The sequence below is a fragment of the Hyperolius riggenbachi genome, chromosome 9 (genome assembly GCF_040937935.1).
Source record: "Hyperolius riggenbachi isolate aHypRig1 chromosome 9, aHypRig1.pri, whole genome shotgun sequence".
Taxonomy (NCBI): Eukaryota; Metazoa; Chordata; class Amphibia; order Anura; family Hyperoliidae; genus Hyperolius; species Hyperolius riggenbachi.
The window spans coordinates 153197060-153215852 of record NC_090654.1 but is presented as its reverse complement, the minus strand read 5'-3'; the positions used below and the strand labels follow the sequence as shown (position 1 = coordinate 153215852).

Sequence of the window (18793 nt, the reverse complement as noted above, 5' to 3'; positions counted from 1 at the left end):
ACAAAAAAAGTCGCAATGCACCTTAAAGGACATCCGAGGTGAAAATAAACTGATGAGATAAACAATAGTATCTATCCTCCTTCTCCTAAAAAATAACTTTTTGAAATATTCTACAGTTTTATTTTATATTTAAATTTAGTTTTTATGTTTTTACTATTTCATTGTCTCTGCTCAATGACACCTTCGTTGAAGTATGCCAGAGCTCAAATCTATGAACTATTGACATTTTTTTGTTTCCTGCTCACAGAAGCAATTTACTGATAGAAGAGTGTTTCATGGCTGTAATTACTTATCAGTGAGGGTTATGCCATAGTCCGACTCAGTTCGGACCCGGACAGACACTGTCACTTGCATACCTGATTTTTAACTTTTTCAGGCATAGAAAGAAAAAAAGGAACAGAGCATAGTCATTTGTGTTCTTGGCACTGTACATACACATGTCCATCTCATCATGTCACATCGGTTGTCCTTTAACGCTGCTTTAACGTTTAATAAAGTAGGTACAGTGAGACATACAAGCAATGAAAAGTATGCTTCCCTCTATTTGTTAACAAGTGTTTGGAGGTCACACACTGCATCAGTGTGTTACCATAACGCAGCATTTACAACACAATGTTAACGTTGCACTGTGGACATTGCATAACCTTAAAGGGAACCTGTATTGAGTAAAATTATTTAAAATAAACACATGAGGTAACTTCAAATGAACATTACATAGTTACCTTGCCATCAGTTCCTTTCAGAAGCTCACCATTTTCTTCTGACAATAATCCCTTCCAGTTCTGACAACATTTTGTCAGAACTGAAATATATCAGTTGCTGTCAGTTACAGCTGAGAGGAGAAATGATATATCCAAGTTTCCCTATGGCTCAAGTGGGCAATGTTACAGTTTAACTGTGTGCTGACCAGGAAGCTGTTATGGAGTAATGGCCATTTTCAAAATGGAGGACGGAGAATTCCATTGATCACAGTGGACAAACAGGACGCAGGAGAGTACTGAGGAGAGATTGAGGAGTACACTACACAGGAGGTAAGTATGACTTGTGTATGTTTATTTTGACTTTTAATTTTCAGTTCAGGTTTTCTTTAACATTGCTGTGCGATAAACTGCATTATTAAGACTTTATGACGCAGGACAATAACCTCTCCAGGTGGACATAGCCTAAAGGTCCGTATACACACCCTGGACTTTAGGCAACGACGGGTCCGTCGTTGCCTCCCGCTGGGTGGGCGTGCCAGCGACAGTCCGGCGTGTGTACGCTCTGTCGTCAGACTGATACGGCTGTTTCTGAGCGATCCGCCCGCCCGGCGGATCGCTCAGAAACAGCCGTATCAGTCTGACGACAGAGCGTACACACGCCGGACTGTCGCTGGCACGCCCACCCAGCGGGAGGCAACGACGGACCCGTCGTTGCCTAAAGTCCGGCGTGTGTACGGACCTTAATAGTCACAGTAACCAATCAAAATCCAAGTAAATTCTGACTGGTTGCCGTGCACTGCAGCACTTGCTTTGTTGCTTGAACTATAAGCCTGTCTGAATATCCCATGTCATTCAGAGGTAGTATAGTGTAGTGGGTGGATAGTGTACTGTACTTAAGAGCTCTGCCTCTGACCCAGGAGATCTGGGTTTGAATCTCCGCTCTTCCTGTTCAGTAAGCCAGCACCTATTCAGTAGGAGACTTTGGGCTGGTTTTCTCTAACACTGCTATTGCCTACAGTGTGAGTCCGCCAGGAGAAAAGCACGATATAAATGTTATTTATCCCCTTCCTCCCTCCTACCATCTCCCCCCTCCTTTGTGGGGGTGGGGATGGGAGGGTGGCTGGTTTCTCTACATGCAGCACTCTGCTTGGCGGACCCGCGTGTCTGTGTTCGCTACGCCCGCCCCTCCCCCCCAGCCCTAGTTTTGTTGCTTCGGTTATATGCCTTGCTTTTAAGTCTCCTACATGTTTTCTATTTAAATGTTCTTTGTCTTGTCTTGTAGTATAAAGAAAATAAAAACTATCATGACTTACTTTCAGCACATGGTACCAGGCAGATGCTCCTCCCGAGTCTATGTGGAAGTCAGTGTAACTGTCCTTTACACATATCAAACAATACTTGGTCACTTTGGGTTTTCCTAGAAGAGCATCATCGGGCCAGTGGTTGTCTACCCATGACAACTTTTTAACAATTTCTGGGGCTTCCACAAAGCTCGACATTCTGTGGGAAGAACTTGCATTAACATTTCTGAACATTCCTGAGGCAGAACACAGCACATTAACAATATGAATGTAGTGCATACAGTGTATATGGCAAGAAGATAGATGAAACCTAAACTATCTTAAAATGTGTATCCCTTAAACACTAGCCTGTATGCAATAGAATGTTAAAAAAAAATCTGACTATCTGACACCTATTATGATTTTTTTTTTTTCAAACATATCAAATCATTAAAAATAGATTTTCTTGCAAGTTTCCCATGTCATCAACCACTTGCCGACCGCCTACTTCATATTGGCGGCGGCAAAGTGGCAGCCCCAGGACCACGTAACGCAGAATGGCGTCAGGTCCTGGGGCACTGTTTTGCCGGGGATCGCGCGCTGGGATGCGCGCACATCCGCCGGCAATAGGCTCCGCCCACCCGCGATGTCAACCCGCCGGCCAATCTGAAGCGCCGGCGGGTTGTTAACCCGACGATCGCCGGATAGGAAGCGTATAATACGCTTTGTAATGTTTACAAAGTGTATTATACAGGCTGCCTCCTGCCCTGGTGGTCCCAGTGTCCGAGGGACCACCAGGGCAGGCTGCAGCCACCCTAGTCTGCACCCAAACACACTGATCTGCCACCCCCCTGCCCCCTGATCGCCCACAGCACCCCTCAGACCCCACCCTGCCCACCCCCCAGACCACTGTTTGCACACAATCACCCCCCTAATCACCCATCAATCACTCCCTGTCACTATCTGTCAACGCATTTTTTTTTTAGTCCCTAAACTGCCCCCTGGGTACTCCTGATCACACCCCCACCCCTCAGATTCTCCCCAGACCCCCCCCCCCCTGTGTACTGTATGCATCTATCCCCCCTGATCACCTGTCAATCACCCATCAATCACCCCCTGTCACTGCCACCCATCAATCAGCCCCTAACCTGCCCCTTGCGGGCAATCTGATCACCCACCCACACCAATAGATCGCCCGCAGATTCGACATCAGATCACCTCCCAAGTGCAGTGTTTACATCTGTTCTCTACTCTAAACACCCACTAATTACCCATCAATCACCCATCAATCACCCCCTAACACCACCTGTCACTGTTACCCATCAGATTAGACCCTAATCTGCCCCTTGCGGGCACCCAATCACCCGCCCACACGCTCAGATTGCCCTCAGACCCCCCCCCTTATCAATTCGCCAGTGCATTATTTACATCTGTTCTTCCCTGTAATAACCCACTGATCACCTGTCAATCACCTGTCAATAACCCATCAATCACCCCCTGTCACTGCCACCCATCAATCAGCCCCTAACCTGCCCCTTGCGGGCAATCTGATCACCTACCCAAACCAACAGATCGCCCGCAGATCCGACATCAGATCACCTCCCAAGTGCAGTGTTTACATCTGTTCTCTCCTGTAAACACCCACTAATTACCCATCAATCACCACCTTTCACCACCTGTCACTGTTACCCATCAGAATAGACCCTAATCTGCCCCTTGCCGGCACCCAATCACCCGCCCCACACGCTCAGATTGCCCTCAGACCCCCCCTTATCAATTCGCCAGTGCAATATTTACATCTGTTCTTCCCTGTAATAACCCACTGATCACCTGTCAATCACCTATCAATCACCCATCAATCACCCCCTGTCACTGCCACCCATCAATCACCCCCTGTCACTGCCACCCATCAATCAGCCCCTAACCTGCCCCTTGCGGGCAATCTGATCACCCACCCACACCATCAGATTGCCCCAGACCTACCCTTAGATCACCTCCAAAGTGCATTGTTTACATCTGTTCTGCCATCTAATCACCCACTGATCACCCATCAATCAGCCCCTGTCACTGCTACCCATCAGATTAGACCCCTATCTGCCCCTAGGGCACCCAATCACCCGCCCACACCCTCAGAACGCACTCAGACCCCAGCCCTGATCACCTCGCCAGTGCATTGCTTGCATCTATTCCCCCCACTAATCACACCTTGAGACACCCATCAATCACCTCCTGTCACCACCTGTCACCCCCTAACACACCTACCCATCAAATCAGGCCCTAATTTGCCCCGTGTGGGCTCCTGATCACTCGGCCAAACCCCCAGATCCCCCTCAGACCCCCTTCCGATCACCTCCCCAGTGCATTGATTGCATCTATTTTCCCCTCTAACCACCCCCTGAGACACCCATCAATCACCTCCTGTCACCCCCCTAGCACTCATATCCATCAGATCAGGCCCAATACAACCTGTCATGTAAGAGGCCACCCTGCTTATGACCGGTTCCACAAAATTCGCCCCCTCATAGACCACCTGCCATCAAAATTTGCAGATGCTTATACCCCTGAACAGTCATTTTGAGACAATTGGTTTCCAGACTACTCACGGTTTTGGGCCCGTAAAATGCCAGGGCAGTATAGGAACTCCACAAGTGACCGCTTTTTAGAAAAAAGACACCCCAAGGTATTCTGTTAGGTGTATGAAGCGTTCATAGAAGATTTTATTTTTTGTTAAAAGTTAGCGGAAATTGATTTTTATTGTTTTTTCACAAAGTTTCATTTTTCACTAACTTGTGACAAAAAATAAGATCTTCTATGAACTCACCATACACCTAACGGAATACCTTGGGGTGTCTTCTTTCTAAAATGGGGTCACTTGTGGCGTTGGGTGTGGGAGAAATCTCTCTCTCTGTAAATGGACAATTGTGTGTAAAAAAAATCTAATATATGTCATTTACAGAGATATTTCTCCCACCCAGCATGGGTATATGTAAAAATACACCACAAAACACATTATACTACTTCTTCTGAGCACGGCAGTACCACATGTGTGGCACTTTTTTGCAGCCTAACTGCGCTAAAGGGCCCAAAGTCCAATGAGAACCTTTAGGATTTCACAGGTCATTTTGTGACATTATTTTTTGTCACAAGTTAGCGGAAATTGATTTGTATTGGGTTTTTTTTTCACAAAGTGTCAATTTCCGCTAACTTGTGACAAAAAAAAAATCTTCTATGAACTCACCATATTCCTAACAGAATACCTTAGGGTGTCTTCTTTCTACAATGGGGTCACTTGTGGGGTCCCTATACTGCCCTGGCATTTTAGGGGCCCTAAACCGTGAGGAGTAGTCTAGAATCCAAATGCCTCAAAATGACCTGTGAATAGGACGTTAGGCCCCTTAGCGCACCTAGGTTGCAAAAAAATTGCCACACATGTGGTATTGCCGTACTCAGGAGAAGTAGTATAATGTGTTTTGGGGTGTATTTTTTACACATACCCATGCTGGGTGGGAGAAATATCTCTGTAAATGACAATTTTTTTTTTTTTTTTTTTTTTTACACACAATTGTCCATTTACAGAGATATTTCTCTCACACGTGTGGCACCTTTTTGCACCCTAACTGCGCTAAGGGGCTCAAAGTCCAATGAGTACCTTTAGGATTTCACAGGTCATTTTGCGACATTTGGTTTCAAGACTACTCCTCACGGTTTAGGGCCCCTAAAATGCCAGGGCAGTATAGGAACCCCACAAATGACCCTATTTTAGAAAGAAGACACCCCAAGGTATTCCATTAGGAATATGGTGAGTTCATAGAAGATTTTATTTTTTGTCCCAATCACCCGCCCCACACGCTCAGATTGCCCTCAGACCCCCCCTTATCAATTCGCCAGTGCAATATTTACATCTGTTCTTCCCTGTAATAACCCACTGATCACCTGTCAATCACCTATCAATCACCCATCAATCACCCCCTGTCACTGCCACCCATCAATCACCCCCTGTCACTGCCACCCATCAATCAGCCCCTAACCTGCCCCTTGCGGGCAATCTGATCACCCACCCACACCATCAGATTGCCCCAGACCTACCCTTAGATCACCTCCAAAGTGCATTGTTTACATCTGTTCTGCCATCTAATCACCCACTGATCACCCATCAATCAGCCCCTGTCACTGCTACCCATCAGATTAGACCCCTATCTGCCCCTAGGGCACCCAATCACCCGCCCACACCCTCAGAACGCACTCAGACCCCAGCCCTGATCACCTCGCCAGTGCATTGCTTGCATCTATTCCCCCCACTAATCACACCTTGAGACACCCATCAATCACCTCCTGTCACCACCTGTCACCCCCTAACACACCTACCCATCAAATCAGGCCCTAATTTGCCCCGTGTGGGCTCCTGATCACTCGGCCAAACCCCCAGATCCCCCTCAGACCCCCTTCCGATCACCTCCCCAGTGCATTGATTGCATCTATTTTCCCCTCTAACCACCCCCTGAGACACCCATCAATCACCTCCTGTCACCCCCCTAGCACTCATATCCATCAGATCAGGCCCAATACAACCTGTCATGTAAGAGGCCACCCTGCTTATGACCGGTTCCACAAAATTCGCCCCCTCATAGACCACCTGCCATCAAAATTTGCAGATGCTTATACCCCTGAACAGTCATTTTGAGACAATTGGTTTCCAGACTACTCACGGTTTTGGGCCCGTAAAATGCCAGGGCAGTATAGGAACTCCACAAGTGACCGCTTTTTAGAAAAAAGACACCCCAAGGTATTCTGTTAGGTGTATGAAGCGTTCATAGAAGATTTTATTTTTTGTCAAAAGTTAGCGGAAATTGATTTTTATTGTTTTTTCACAAAGTTTCATTTTTCACTAACTTGTGACAAAAAATAAGATCTTCTATGAACTCACCATACACCTAACGGAATACCTTGGGGTGTCTTCTTTCACTTGTGGGGTTCCTATACTGCCCTGGCATTTTAGGGGCCCTAAACCGTGAGGAGTAGTCTAGAATCCAAATGCCTCAAAATGACCTGTGAATAGGACGTTAGGCCCCTTAGCGCACCTAGGTTGCAAAAAAATTGCCACACATGTGGTATTGCCGTACTCAGGAGAAGTAGTATAATGTGTTTTGGGGTGTATTTTTACACATACCCATGCTGGGTGGGAGAAATATCTCTGTAAATGACAAATTTTTTTTTATTTTTTTTACACACAATTGTCCATTTACAGAGATATTTCTCTCACACATGTGTGGCACCTTTTTGCACCCTAACTGCGCTAAGGGGCTCAAAGTCCAATGAGTACCTTTAGGATTTCACAGGTCATTTTGCGACATTTGGTTTCAAGACTACTCCTCACGGTTTAGGGCCCCTAAAATGCCAGGGCAGTATAGGAACCCCACAAATGACCCTATTTTAGAAAGAAGACACCCCAAGGTATTCCATTAGGAATATGGTGAGTTCATAGAAGATTTTATTTTTTGTCCCAATCACCCAATCACCCGCCCCACACGCTCAGATTGCCCTCAGACCCCCCCTTATCAATTCGCCAGTGCAATATTTACATCTGTTCTTCCCTGTAATAACCCACTGATCACCTGTCAATCACCTATCAATCACCCATCAATCACCCCCTGTCACTGCCACCCATCAATCACCCCCTGTCACTGCCACCCATCAATCAGCCCCTAACCTGCCCCTTGCGGGCAATCTGATCACCCACCCACACCATCAGATTGCCCCAGACCTACCCTTAGATCACCTCCAAAGTGCATTGTTTACATCTGTTCTGCCATCTAATCACCCACTGATCACCCATCAATCAGCCCCTGTCACTGCTACCCATCAGATTAGACCCCTATCTGCCCCTAGGGCACCCAATCACCCGCCCACGCCCTCAGAACGCACTCAGACCCCAGCCCTGATCACCTCGCCAGTGCATTGCTTGCATCTATTCCCCCCACTAATCACACCTTGAGACACCCATCAATCACCTCCTGTCACCACCTGTCACCCCCTAACACACCTACCCATCAAATCAGGCCCTAATTTGCCCCGTGTGGGCTCCTGATCACTCGGCCAAACCCCCAGATCCCCCTCAGACCCCCTTCCGATCACCTCCCCAGTGCATTGATTGCATCTATTTTCCCCTCTAACCACCCCCTGAGACACCCATCAATCACCTCCTGTCACCCCCCTAGCACTCATATCCATCAGATCAGGCCCAATACAACCTGTCATGTAAGAGGCCACCCTGCTTATGACCGGTTCCACAAAATTCGCCCCCTCATAGACCACCTGCCATCAAAATTTGCAGATGCTTATACCCCTGAACAGTCATTTTGAGACAATTGGTTTCCAGACTACTCATGGTTTTGGGCCCGTAAAATGCCAGGGCAGTATAGGAACTCCACAAGTGACCGCTTTTTAGAAAAAAGACACCCCAAGGTATTCTGTTAGGTGTATGAAGCGTTCATAGAAGATTTTATTTTTTGTCAAAAGTTAGCGGAAATTGATTTTTATTGTTTTTTCACAAAGTTTCATTTTTCACTAACTTGTGACAAAAAATAAGATCTTCTATGAACTCACCATACACCTAACGGAATACCTTGGGGTGTCTTCTTTCTAAAATGGGGTCACTTGTGGCGTTGGGTGTGGGAGAAATCTCTCTCTCTGTAAATGGACAATTGTGTGTAAAAAAAATCTAATATATGTCATTTACAGAGATATTTCTCCCACCCAGCATGGGTATATGTAAAAATACACCACAAAACACATTATACTACTTCTTCTGAGCACGGCAGTACCACATGTGTGGCACTTTTTTGCAGCCTAACTGCGCTAAAGGGCCCAAAGTCCAATGAGTACCTTTAGGATTTCACAGGTCATTTTGTGACATTATTTTTTGTCACAAGTTAGCGGAAATTGATTTGTATTGGGTTTTTTTTTCACAAAGTGTCAATTTCCGCTAACTTATGACAAAAAAAAAATCTTCTATGAACTCACCATACTCCTAACAGAATACCTTGGGGTGTCTTCTTTCTACAATGGGGTCACTTGTGGGGTTCCTATACTGCCCTGGCATTTTAGGGGCCCTAAACCGTGAGGAGTAGTCTAGAATCCAAATGCCTCAAAATGACCTGTGAATAGGACGTAACCTAGGTTGCAAAAAAATTGCCACACATGTGGTATTGCCGTACTCAGGAGAAGTAGTATAATGTGTTTTGGGGTGTATTTTTACACATACCCATGCTGGGTGGGAGAAATATCTCTGTAAATGACAATTTTTTTTTATTTTTTTTTACACACAATTGTCCATTTACAGAGATATTTCTCTCACACATGTGTGGCACCTTTTTGCACCCTAACTGCGCTAAGGGGCTCAAAGTCCAATGAGTACCTTTAGGATTTCACAGGTCATTTTGCGACATTTGGTTTCAAGACTACTCCTCACGGTTTAGGGCCCCTAAAATGCCAGGGCAGTATAGGAACCCCACAAATGACCCTATTTTAGAAAGAAGACACCCCAAGGTATTCCATTAGGAATATGGTGAGTTCATAGAAGATTTTATTTTTTGTCACAAGTTAACGGAAAATGACACTTTGTGAAAAAAACAATTAAAATCAATTTCCCCTTACTTGTGACAAAAAATAAAATTTTCTATGAACTCACCATACTCCTAACGGAATACCTTGGGGTGTCTTCTTTCTAAAATGGGGTCATTTGTGGAGTTCCTATACTGCCCTGGCATTTTAGGGGCCCTAAACCGTGAGGAGTAGTCTTGAAACCAAATGTCGCAAAATGACCTGTGAAATCCTAAAGGTACTCATTGGACTTTGGGCCCCTTAGCGCAGTTAGGGTGCAAAAAAGTGCCACACATGTGGCATCGCCATACTCAGGAGAAGTAGTATAATGTGTTTTGGGGTGTATTTTTACACATACCCATGCTGAGTGGGAGAAATATCTCTGTAAAAGGACAATTATGTGTACAAAAAATAAAAAAATTGTCATTTACAGAGATATTTCTCTCACCCAGCATGGGTATGTGTAAAAATACACCCCAAAACACATTATATTACTTCTCCTGAGTACGGCAATACCACATGTGTGGCACTTTTTTGCAGCCTAACTGCGCTAAGGGGCCCTAAGTCCAATGAGCACCTTTAGGCTTTACAGGGGTGCTTACAATTTAGCACCCCCCAAAATGCCAGGACAGTAAACACACCCCACAAATGACCCCATTTTGGAAAGTAGACACTTCAAGGTATTCAGAGAGGAGCATAGTGAGTTTGTGGCAGATTTCATTTTTTTTGTCGCAAGTTAGAAGAAATGGAAACTTTTTTTTCCCTTTTTTTTGTCACAAAGTGTCATTTTCCGCTAACTTGTGACAAAAAATAAAATCTTCTATGAACTCACCATGCCTCTCAGTGAATACTTTGGGATGTCTTCTTTCCAAAATGGGGTCATTTGGGGGGTATTTATACTATCCTGGAATTTTAGCATCTCATGAAACATGATAGGTGCTCAGAAAAGTAGGAAATGCTTCAAAATGGGAAAATTCACTTTTTGCACCATAGATTGTAAACACTATAACTTTCATCCAAACCAATAAATATACACTGAAATTTAACTTTATTTGAAAAATGTCATCACAGAAAGTAAAAAAAGTCATTTTTTTGACAAAATGCATGTCTTTTTTGATGAATATAATAAAAAGTAAAACTCGCAGCAGCAATCAAATAGCACCAAAAGAAAGCTGTATTAGTGACAAGAAAAGGAGGTAAAATTCATTTAGGTGGTAGGTTGTATGGCCAAGCAATAAACCATGAAAGCTGCAGTGGTCTGAATGGAAAAAAAGGCTCTGGTCCTTAAAGTGACTCTGTAACAAAAATTACAACGTTTTTTCTACCATCCTACAAGTTCCTAAACCTATTCTAATCTGTTCTGGCTCACTGCAGCACTTTGTACTATCACGGTCTCTGTAATAAATCAATGTATCTTTCCCCTGTCAGACTTGTCGGCCTGTGTCTGGAAGGCTGCCAACTCTTCCTGCTGGTCTGTTCCTCTATGCACACTCCAGTGTGTGTTTTATTTACATAAGCCAGCAGCTTCTCTGCTATCTTATCAGTGATAGAAGATAGCTGGATAAAAATCCTCCTCTGTTAGGCTGTGAAAGTAGCTGGCTGACACATACTGAGGGATTACAAACACAGGCACAGGCAGAGCTGTCTGCAGGAAGCCTGTAATGTTCAGTGCATGCGAGAAGCAGGGGACAGAAGGTAAACACATAAATGATCTTTTGAGATTCAAAAGGAAAGCTGTATACAGCCTGCTTGTGTATGGATGTATTTTCTATGTGTGGACATATTGTACATCAATCTACTTCCTGTTTTGGTGGCCATTTTGTTTGTTTATAAACAAACTTTTTAAAACTGTTTTTGACTACTTTTAATGCGGCGGGGAGCGGCAAAATTGTGACAGAGGGTAATAGGAGATGTCCCCTAACACACTGGTATGTTTACTTTTGTGCAATTTAAAAATATAGATTCTCTTTAAGGGGTTTTATGACTGCAGTCCTTAAGTGGTTAAGAAGCTTGACTTTTCAGTGTCATGCCCCAACTTTTTGGGGGCATGACACTCACTAAATTCTTATTTTCATATCCTGGAAAATAAAATGATGTACAGACACAACCAGTTACCATAATCATGTCCATAATCATCATAATCAACTTTACATAATCATTTAAAACCAGTACTGGAAGATTCATGGGACAGGGCCACAGTAGGATATTTATTGGCCACTAAGGTAAGCCACCTAATTGTAGGAGTCGACAAGTTAGGTTAATATTACAGTAGTGTTAATGCCAGGATTAGGTTAAGTGCTATGGTAAGATCAGGTTTAGATCAGAATCTGTGTTTGGCGGACCTTATTCTCTAAAAGTATCATTAATCATCGCAGTGGGGCAACAATTCACGGGTAAAAATTAAATTCATAGGTAACAGTTCATGGGTTCATTAGGTAAAAAAAACATGGTTAGTATTTTGAGTTTAGGAAAAACAGTAATGAAATAACAATAAATAGTGGTTAGTAATGAGTCAAAATTGCTGAAAATGAATTATTGAAAATTGTTGAATACTGTTAATGATCAGCAGAACTTGGGTCATATGCAATTCACTTTTTCTCTTGACTTTTCTCCTAGGAAATGAAAAAGTGAATAGCATATGGGCCTTGTGTCTTTCTATTTCAATTTGCAGCCAGCAAATTCCTAATTCTGAAGCATATTTCTACACAATGTGATGCTGTAATGAATGTGGAATTATCTCCGTGGTCAGCGCACAACATGTGCGCCGACACTGCGGAAACCCTCCACAAGCGATTGGATAAGGGAACCCAGCTTTGGTGCAAATGCACCTGTAGAGAGAAATTCCAACCGGCAAATGGAGCTGTGGAGTGCAGAGGAATAAACCCTCTGCACAGCCACAGATGCCAGATAGAAATTGTACGAAGTGAAGAAATACAGGGCAAGATAGCCTCTCTCTCGAGAGAGAGAGAGTGAGCACAGAGACAGAATGTATGTATGTCCACCAATCTAGTCGCCACCCGGCGACGGTTGACATACAACAGCGAAGACCAAAGTGAGAAAGCAATCGCAAGAATGGCGATTGCTAATAGAGATGCAGGACTGAAAAAAGGCAGAACCAATAAACAAACTGTAATCCAACACAAAGGAACAGACAGGACTAGCTAAACGCGGTCACCACACGTTAAGCGCAATAGCGACAAAGTGCGTTCAAGACACGGTCGCCGCACGTTAAGCTCAACAGCGACAAAGCGTACTAACCCTAACTAACTATTGAACACACAACAAAAAGACAAACAGATGGCGAGAACGCTTTGCTAATTGGTTGCCTAACACCAGACAACAACAAACCTTCACACCAGACAAAAGCTCAGGCCCACACTCCAGGAACACAGGTCAGAGGGATCTACCGCCTCTACCGCTAGGGCAAATGCTATCCAAACAGACAGAGCGATTCACTATCAACCACCGTTGGAGAAAGTGTAATCGCAACAGATAAGACAAGACAGAACTAGGCCATACAAATAATTAACAAAAAATGTATCTGACTGCACTAGAAGGAATGCTAGTGCACTCCCAAGGAAGCAATATTAGCAAACAATCAGCAGAGGGGCTGAAACTCAAGGTAAGTCCAGCAGAACCAAACCTTTATGACCAGCAGGGAATTCTGGGAGGAAATGGCATTTATACTGCAAGCCTTCAAAAGAGGCAGAGCTATCAATAACCAAATGAGTGAATGCAAATCCCTCACCAGAACAGCAAGTCTGAAATTTGCAGAGTGAAAACAGGTCTCCTTTCCAGGGACCTGCAGCATGCAGACCTAAAAAATGGTCAAAAAGCTGCCTGCCTGTGCAGACAGCAGAGCAGATCATTACAGATGCTACTTCTACAAAACATAGGTCAAACATAGCAGTCATAAGAAGTGCAGTGCACAATAAGCATGCTTCAAGTCCTCCTAGTATGCAACCTCTGTCTTTTTTATTAACATTTTTATACGTTATTAGCAACCCCTTTGTGGTGAATATGTGTGGCTGTTATTGGAGCACTGCAATCAATACAATAACAGCACCCCCACCTAGCTAGCAGCCAAGCAACATTTTGTACCACACAGTGGCTTTATATGCCTCTAAGGTGGGACTTCAGTGGTATAAAAACTTCTGATTAGCCGTAAAAATCATGGGTTAGTTAGTCAGGATGGCCAGAGGCTTGGTTTACCTCTGAAACATTCAGTCTTAGGAGTGGAAGAGAACAACAGCTCTCAGTAGTGCAATATGGCTGCCAACCAGAGAGGAAATTGAGGACAGCCCTGTTATGGCTTTTTTTAAATGTAGGGGACTCTCATAGGATTCACATTTTACAACGCTAAGGATCATGTCAGTGATGTTTATACTGTAGATAGTTATTTGTTTATTACAATTTTAACCTCTTCATGCTTTTGGAAAATTACATTCACAAAATCCACTGAAGAGTTGTTAACATGTTTGAAGAAATAAATATTTATACAAAAATTTTGGGGCACGTCTGCAAAAAATAATTTTCACCAAATGCATTGAAATCAATGGCCATTTTCACACAGATGAGTATATCGCAAAATTATAAGTCAATGTGAAGTAACACATTTTAATTCGTTACATGGTGAATTAATTTTTACTATTATTTATGTGTATACAAAATGATTACTATATGAAATCCAAGCTCATCACTACTGAATATTGGTCAGAATCTAAATCTTACTCCATAAATTGTTATCACAGTCAGGGCTTGTTCACATTGCGTTCCGTTGACGTGGCCGTCCGTGTTGGCCATGGTTTGAGGCTTTTTTTATTTCTGTGCGTTGGACGTTTTTGTTAAGCGCTTTTCTGAGCGCTTTTCCAGAGCGATTTTGTTTTTTCACTTCCTGATGTCATTCAAGAAGTGAACACTTTGATCCGGAAAAGAATAAATACAATGTATTTATTCTTAAAGAGAACCCGAGGTGGGTTCTGACAATGCAATCCACATACAGAGGCTGGGTCTGCCTATACTGCCCAGCCTCTGTTGCTATTTCAATCCCCCCTAAGCCCCCCCGCGCTCTGCTATCCCCCATAAATCACAGCCGCGCTGCCGACACGCAGTGTGTCGCAGCGGGCTGTTTTTATCTCTGTACTGTCAGTCTGCTGCTTCCCCCGCCTCCTGCAGAGCTCTGGTCCCCGCCCGCGTCCCTTCCCTCCCCGACTGTTGGAGGGAAGGGACGCAGGCGGGACCAGAGCTATGCAGTAGGTGGAGGGAGCACGCAGAGTGACAGTACAGATGTAAACACAGCCCGCACAGACCCAGCCTCTGTATGTGGATTGCAATGTCAGAACCCCACCTCAGGTTCTCTTTAAAAACACTCACACAATAGTTGCACAAAGCGATTTTGTGAGCATTTTGCGTTTTCCTATACCTTACATTGAGGTGGAATCGCTTCAAAAATGGCCCATGCACCGCTTATCTGAGCGGATCGGAAACGAAGCGCTCAGATGTTAACTTTGTCATAGATAATCATTGCACAATCGCTTTCAGGGTGATTTTTAAAATCGCCAGCGCTTAAAAAAAATCTCAAAAACACCCCTAGTGTGAACGAGCCCTCAGTGTTTTAGGTCGACAACTCATCACAATGTATATTTTGTGTTTTCTTGCTATGGGATGTCATACCACTGCGGCATATTTATAAAGATGGAGGATAATATTTTTATCACTAGATCATGGGTTTCCCCATGATCACATACAAAAAGTGATGAAAAGTGTAAAAAAAAAGTTGTCACCTTTAAAGCGTTTCATAATTTTCAAATCTAACAAAAAAGGTGTAATTTGTGAAGAATTAACAATATTCATAAAATTATGAAAAATACATTTTGCACAAAGGTGTTGAGCAGCTGCTGAAGCAGAATTACAAATAAAAATGTTCTTCTTGTTTAAAGAAAATGTTGCTGTGTTCAAATCATCATTAACTTTACCCAAGTGAAATATTCCCTCCTGTGATGAAGCAAACAGAGATTTTCGGGTTTACTTCCACTTTATACTACGAGTGTGCCATGTTTAGGTCTGTAAAGACGTACAGATCTACATTTTAAAAGTAAATCATTAGTCAGCTTTTTGTACTCTACGTCTAAAGTTGATTTAAAGAGACACTGAAGCGGAAAAAAAATGATGATATTATGATTTGTATGTGTAGTACAGCTAAGAAAAAAAAACATTAAGATCAGATACATCAGTCTAATTGTTTCCAGTACAGGAAGAGTTGAGAAACTCCAGTTGTTATCTCTATGCAAAAAAGCTATTAAGCTCTCTGACTAACTTAGTCCTGGAGAGGGCTGTTATCTGACTTTTATTATCTCAACTGTAATTGAACTGTTTACTTTTCCTCTGCTAGAGGAGAGTTCATTACTTCACAGACTGCTCTGAAAGACTCATTTTGAATGCTGAGTGTTGTGTAATCTGCACATATTATAGAGTGATGCAATGTTAGAAAAAACCAGGGCTGTGGAGTCGGAGTCGGAGTCGTGGAGTCGGAGTCGTGGAGTCGGGCAATTTTGGGTGCCTGGAGTCGGAGTCGGGAAAAAATGTACCGACTCCGACTCCTAATGAATTTGTAACTGTAATTAAAATAGAAAATATGATAAAATGTTCTATTTCTCAGATAATAGTCATTAAAAATAATGTATATATACAGTAATAGCTGTGCTTAGTCCACAAAAATGAAATAAACCAATCAAAATTAGTTACTTGTGCTGCTTCAATAAAGCAGTCCCCGTATTTTTAAGGTCAGATATACATATCTGATTGTGACTGTATATATGATGCGTACACAGGAATCTCTTATATATACTAAATAACATCTATGCTGTAAGAATAAAGCCTGATGTGTAGCTGTGTCACTAATAGAGATGGTCAATGAGATGGAAATAAGTCTGCACTGATGCTGATTTATGCAAATGTATGCACTCCCTTTGCTGATGAAATCAAATAATTTGATATGTTATTAAAATTTGGTTTGGTGACTACAAATTAAAGGGTACCTGAGACGGATGAAAAGTAAAGTTTTATACATACCTGGGGCTTCCTCCAGCCCCCTTCAGGCTAATCAGTCCCTCACTGTCCTCCACCACCCGGATCTTCTGCTATGAGTCTTGGTAATTCAGCCAGTCAGCGCAGTCCGGCCGCATGCCACTCCCACAGCCAGGAACATTCTGCACCTGCGCAATAGTGCTGCACAGGTGTAGTATGCTCCTAGCGGTGGAGTGTGTTCATGCGCACTACGCCAGACTGGCTCAAGTACCTGGACTCATAGCAGAAGATCCAGGTGGTGGAGGAGGACAACGAGGGACTGATTATCCTGAAGGCGGCTGGAGGAAGCCCCAGGTATGTATAAAACTTTAATTTCATCTGTCTCAGGTTTACTTTGTTACACAGTAGTACTATACTCTACATATGCACTCCTCACAGAGCTGCAGGGAATCCACTGAGAATGCTGTGCACATTGAACACAGAGGTGTTGTCTGTTTACAATCTCCTCATTCCCCTGCAGAGTACCTGCACATCATTCTTACATGCACCCACACTTACATTGCCTAGGGCCTGATAGATGTTCTTTGTTCCGGTTTGTACCTTTTACAAGTACTATTACTAAGGACTAGTTTTAGTCTAAAGGGAATAAATATAGTAGTCTACATATCCTTCTCACTTCAGTTGTCTTGTAAAATTCCTAAGCGTTGGCAGTTATGAGACGAATTTCATGTTACATACTTTTAATCAACAAAATTGTAATATGCAAATTAGAGGAGTCGGAGTCGTGGAGTCGGAGTCGGAGGAATCCTAAACTGAGGAGTCGGAGTCGGAGTCGGTGGATTTTTGGACCGACTCCACAGCCCTGGAAAAAACACTATATACCTGAAAATAAAAATATGAGAATATTTTCTTTGCTGCTAATCTTCTAGTAATTATTCATAGTACACAACCAATTCATTATATCATATATTTTTTTTCGCTTCAGTGTCTCTTTAATAGAAGGTAAAATATTTTATAGGCTCACCTTGTGTCCGAGAATTCTAAGTTGATGACATTAAGTACTCTTTTTCTGTTAGTGCTGTAATAATAGTCAACAAACTCTTTCAGTTTCATCTTGCATTCTTTCTGCTTTGTGACATCAGTGACATCAACTACTCTCTCGGGACCTGGAAAACAGAATGGAAACTATTAAGGACATTACACACAGAAATCATTATATAATATCTTTCTGGTATAAAGTAGGAGTGCATCTCAGTGGATTACATTGCTTCACTCTAACAGACTGTCACGGACGGTTGCGCGGCCGCAGACGCGTCCTGGAACCGCCCGTGAAGAAAAAGCGATCGCACTCGATTCTCTGCATCGATTGCGCTTCAGATCAATAGAATCTGGATTTATTGTGTAGGAGAGTCTGCAGTCTTTTCTCAGCAGAGAGATAGCATCACCTTAACTGCAGGATGGCTCTTTTGATCTGCTAATGAGCAGGGACAAACCCTTGAGTTCAGAAAGCTTGTCCCAGCTGATTTCACATTCAGATGCTAATTACAGGAATCATAAGGTCCCTTTTATACAGGGCATCCCAGGAAGCTAGTCACAGCTTGGAGCTAGACATCCTGGCTGCAGCCAAAAGCAGGAAGAAATGAATGTTGTATATGGTTCTGTGCATATTTAAGGAATACCGTTCAGGTGAGGAATGTGAAAGTTATATCATTCTGCTGGTCCGGATCTTGTGAGTATTTTAATATTAAATCGGGCCACTGGCATAACCAGAATTCGGGGGATTCCACTGTTTTTTAAGCGGGCATGCAAACATGCCCAAGTTTGGTATCATATGAACTGGCCTAGTCTGAGAAATATGAATATATGATGGTCATGTGTGTGAGGAAAGCGTAAGCCGAGATATGACAAATGTCATATTTGGTGGGCAGAGAGCACCCAGCCAGGGGGCTCACCCCCCTGTCCAACCCCTGGGCTGTACTTGAGGCTCCACCCAAAGGTGGGCATTGTTCAAAAGTGTTTGGAAGGAACCACTCAGGCAGTCCTCCAGATCCCATCTTCCTGAGAGCATGCTGCCAGCCAGAGGACACATGGTTGGCGGCCATCTTGTCTGAAATTGGAACAAAAGACATCCTCCATTTTGTTTGGATTTTAAATCTTGCTGAACTTTGAATTTATCTCTGGAACAAA

At 43.3% G+C, this 18793-nt stretch overlaps 1 protein-coding gene across 1 annotated transcript in view; it reads right to left on the bottom strand.

Moving 5' to 3' along the window:
* PHF2 (PHD finger protein 2) overlaps window positions 1–18793 on the bottom strand; it is a 762463-nt gene that overhangs the window by 458444 nt on the left and 285226 nt on the right. The window contains exons 5-6 of the mRNA XM_068253616.1: window positions 17631–17772; window positions 2015–2201 (exon numbers count right to left, since the gene is read on the bottom strand). Coding sequence (XP_068109717.1) covers window positions 2015–2201; window positions 17631–17772 — 329 coding nt within the window. The remainder of the gene's footprint in view (window positions 1–2014; window positions 2202–17630; window positions 17773–18793) is intronic.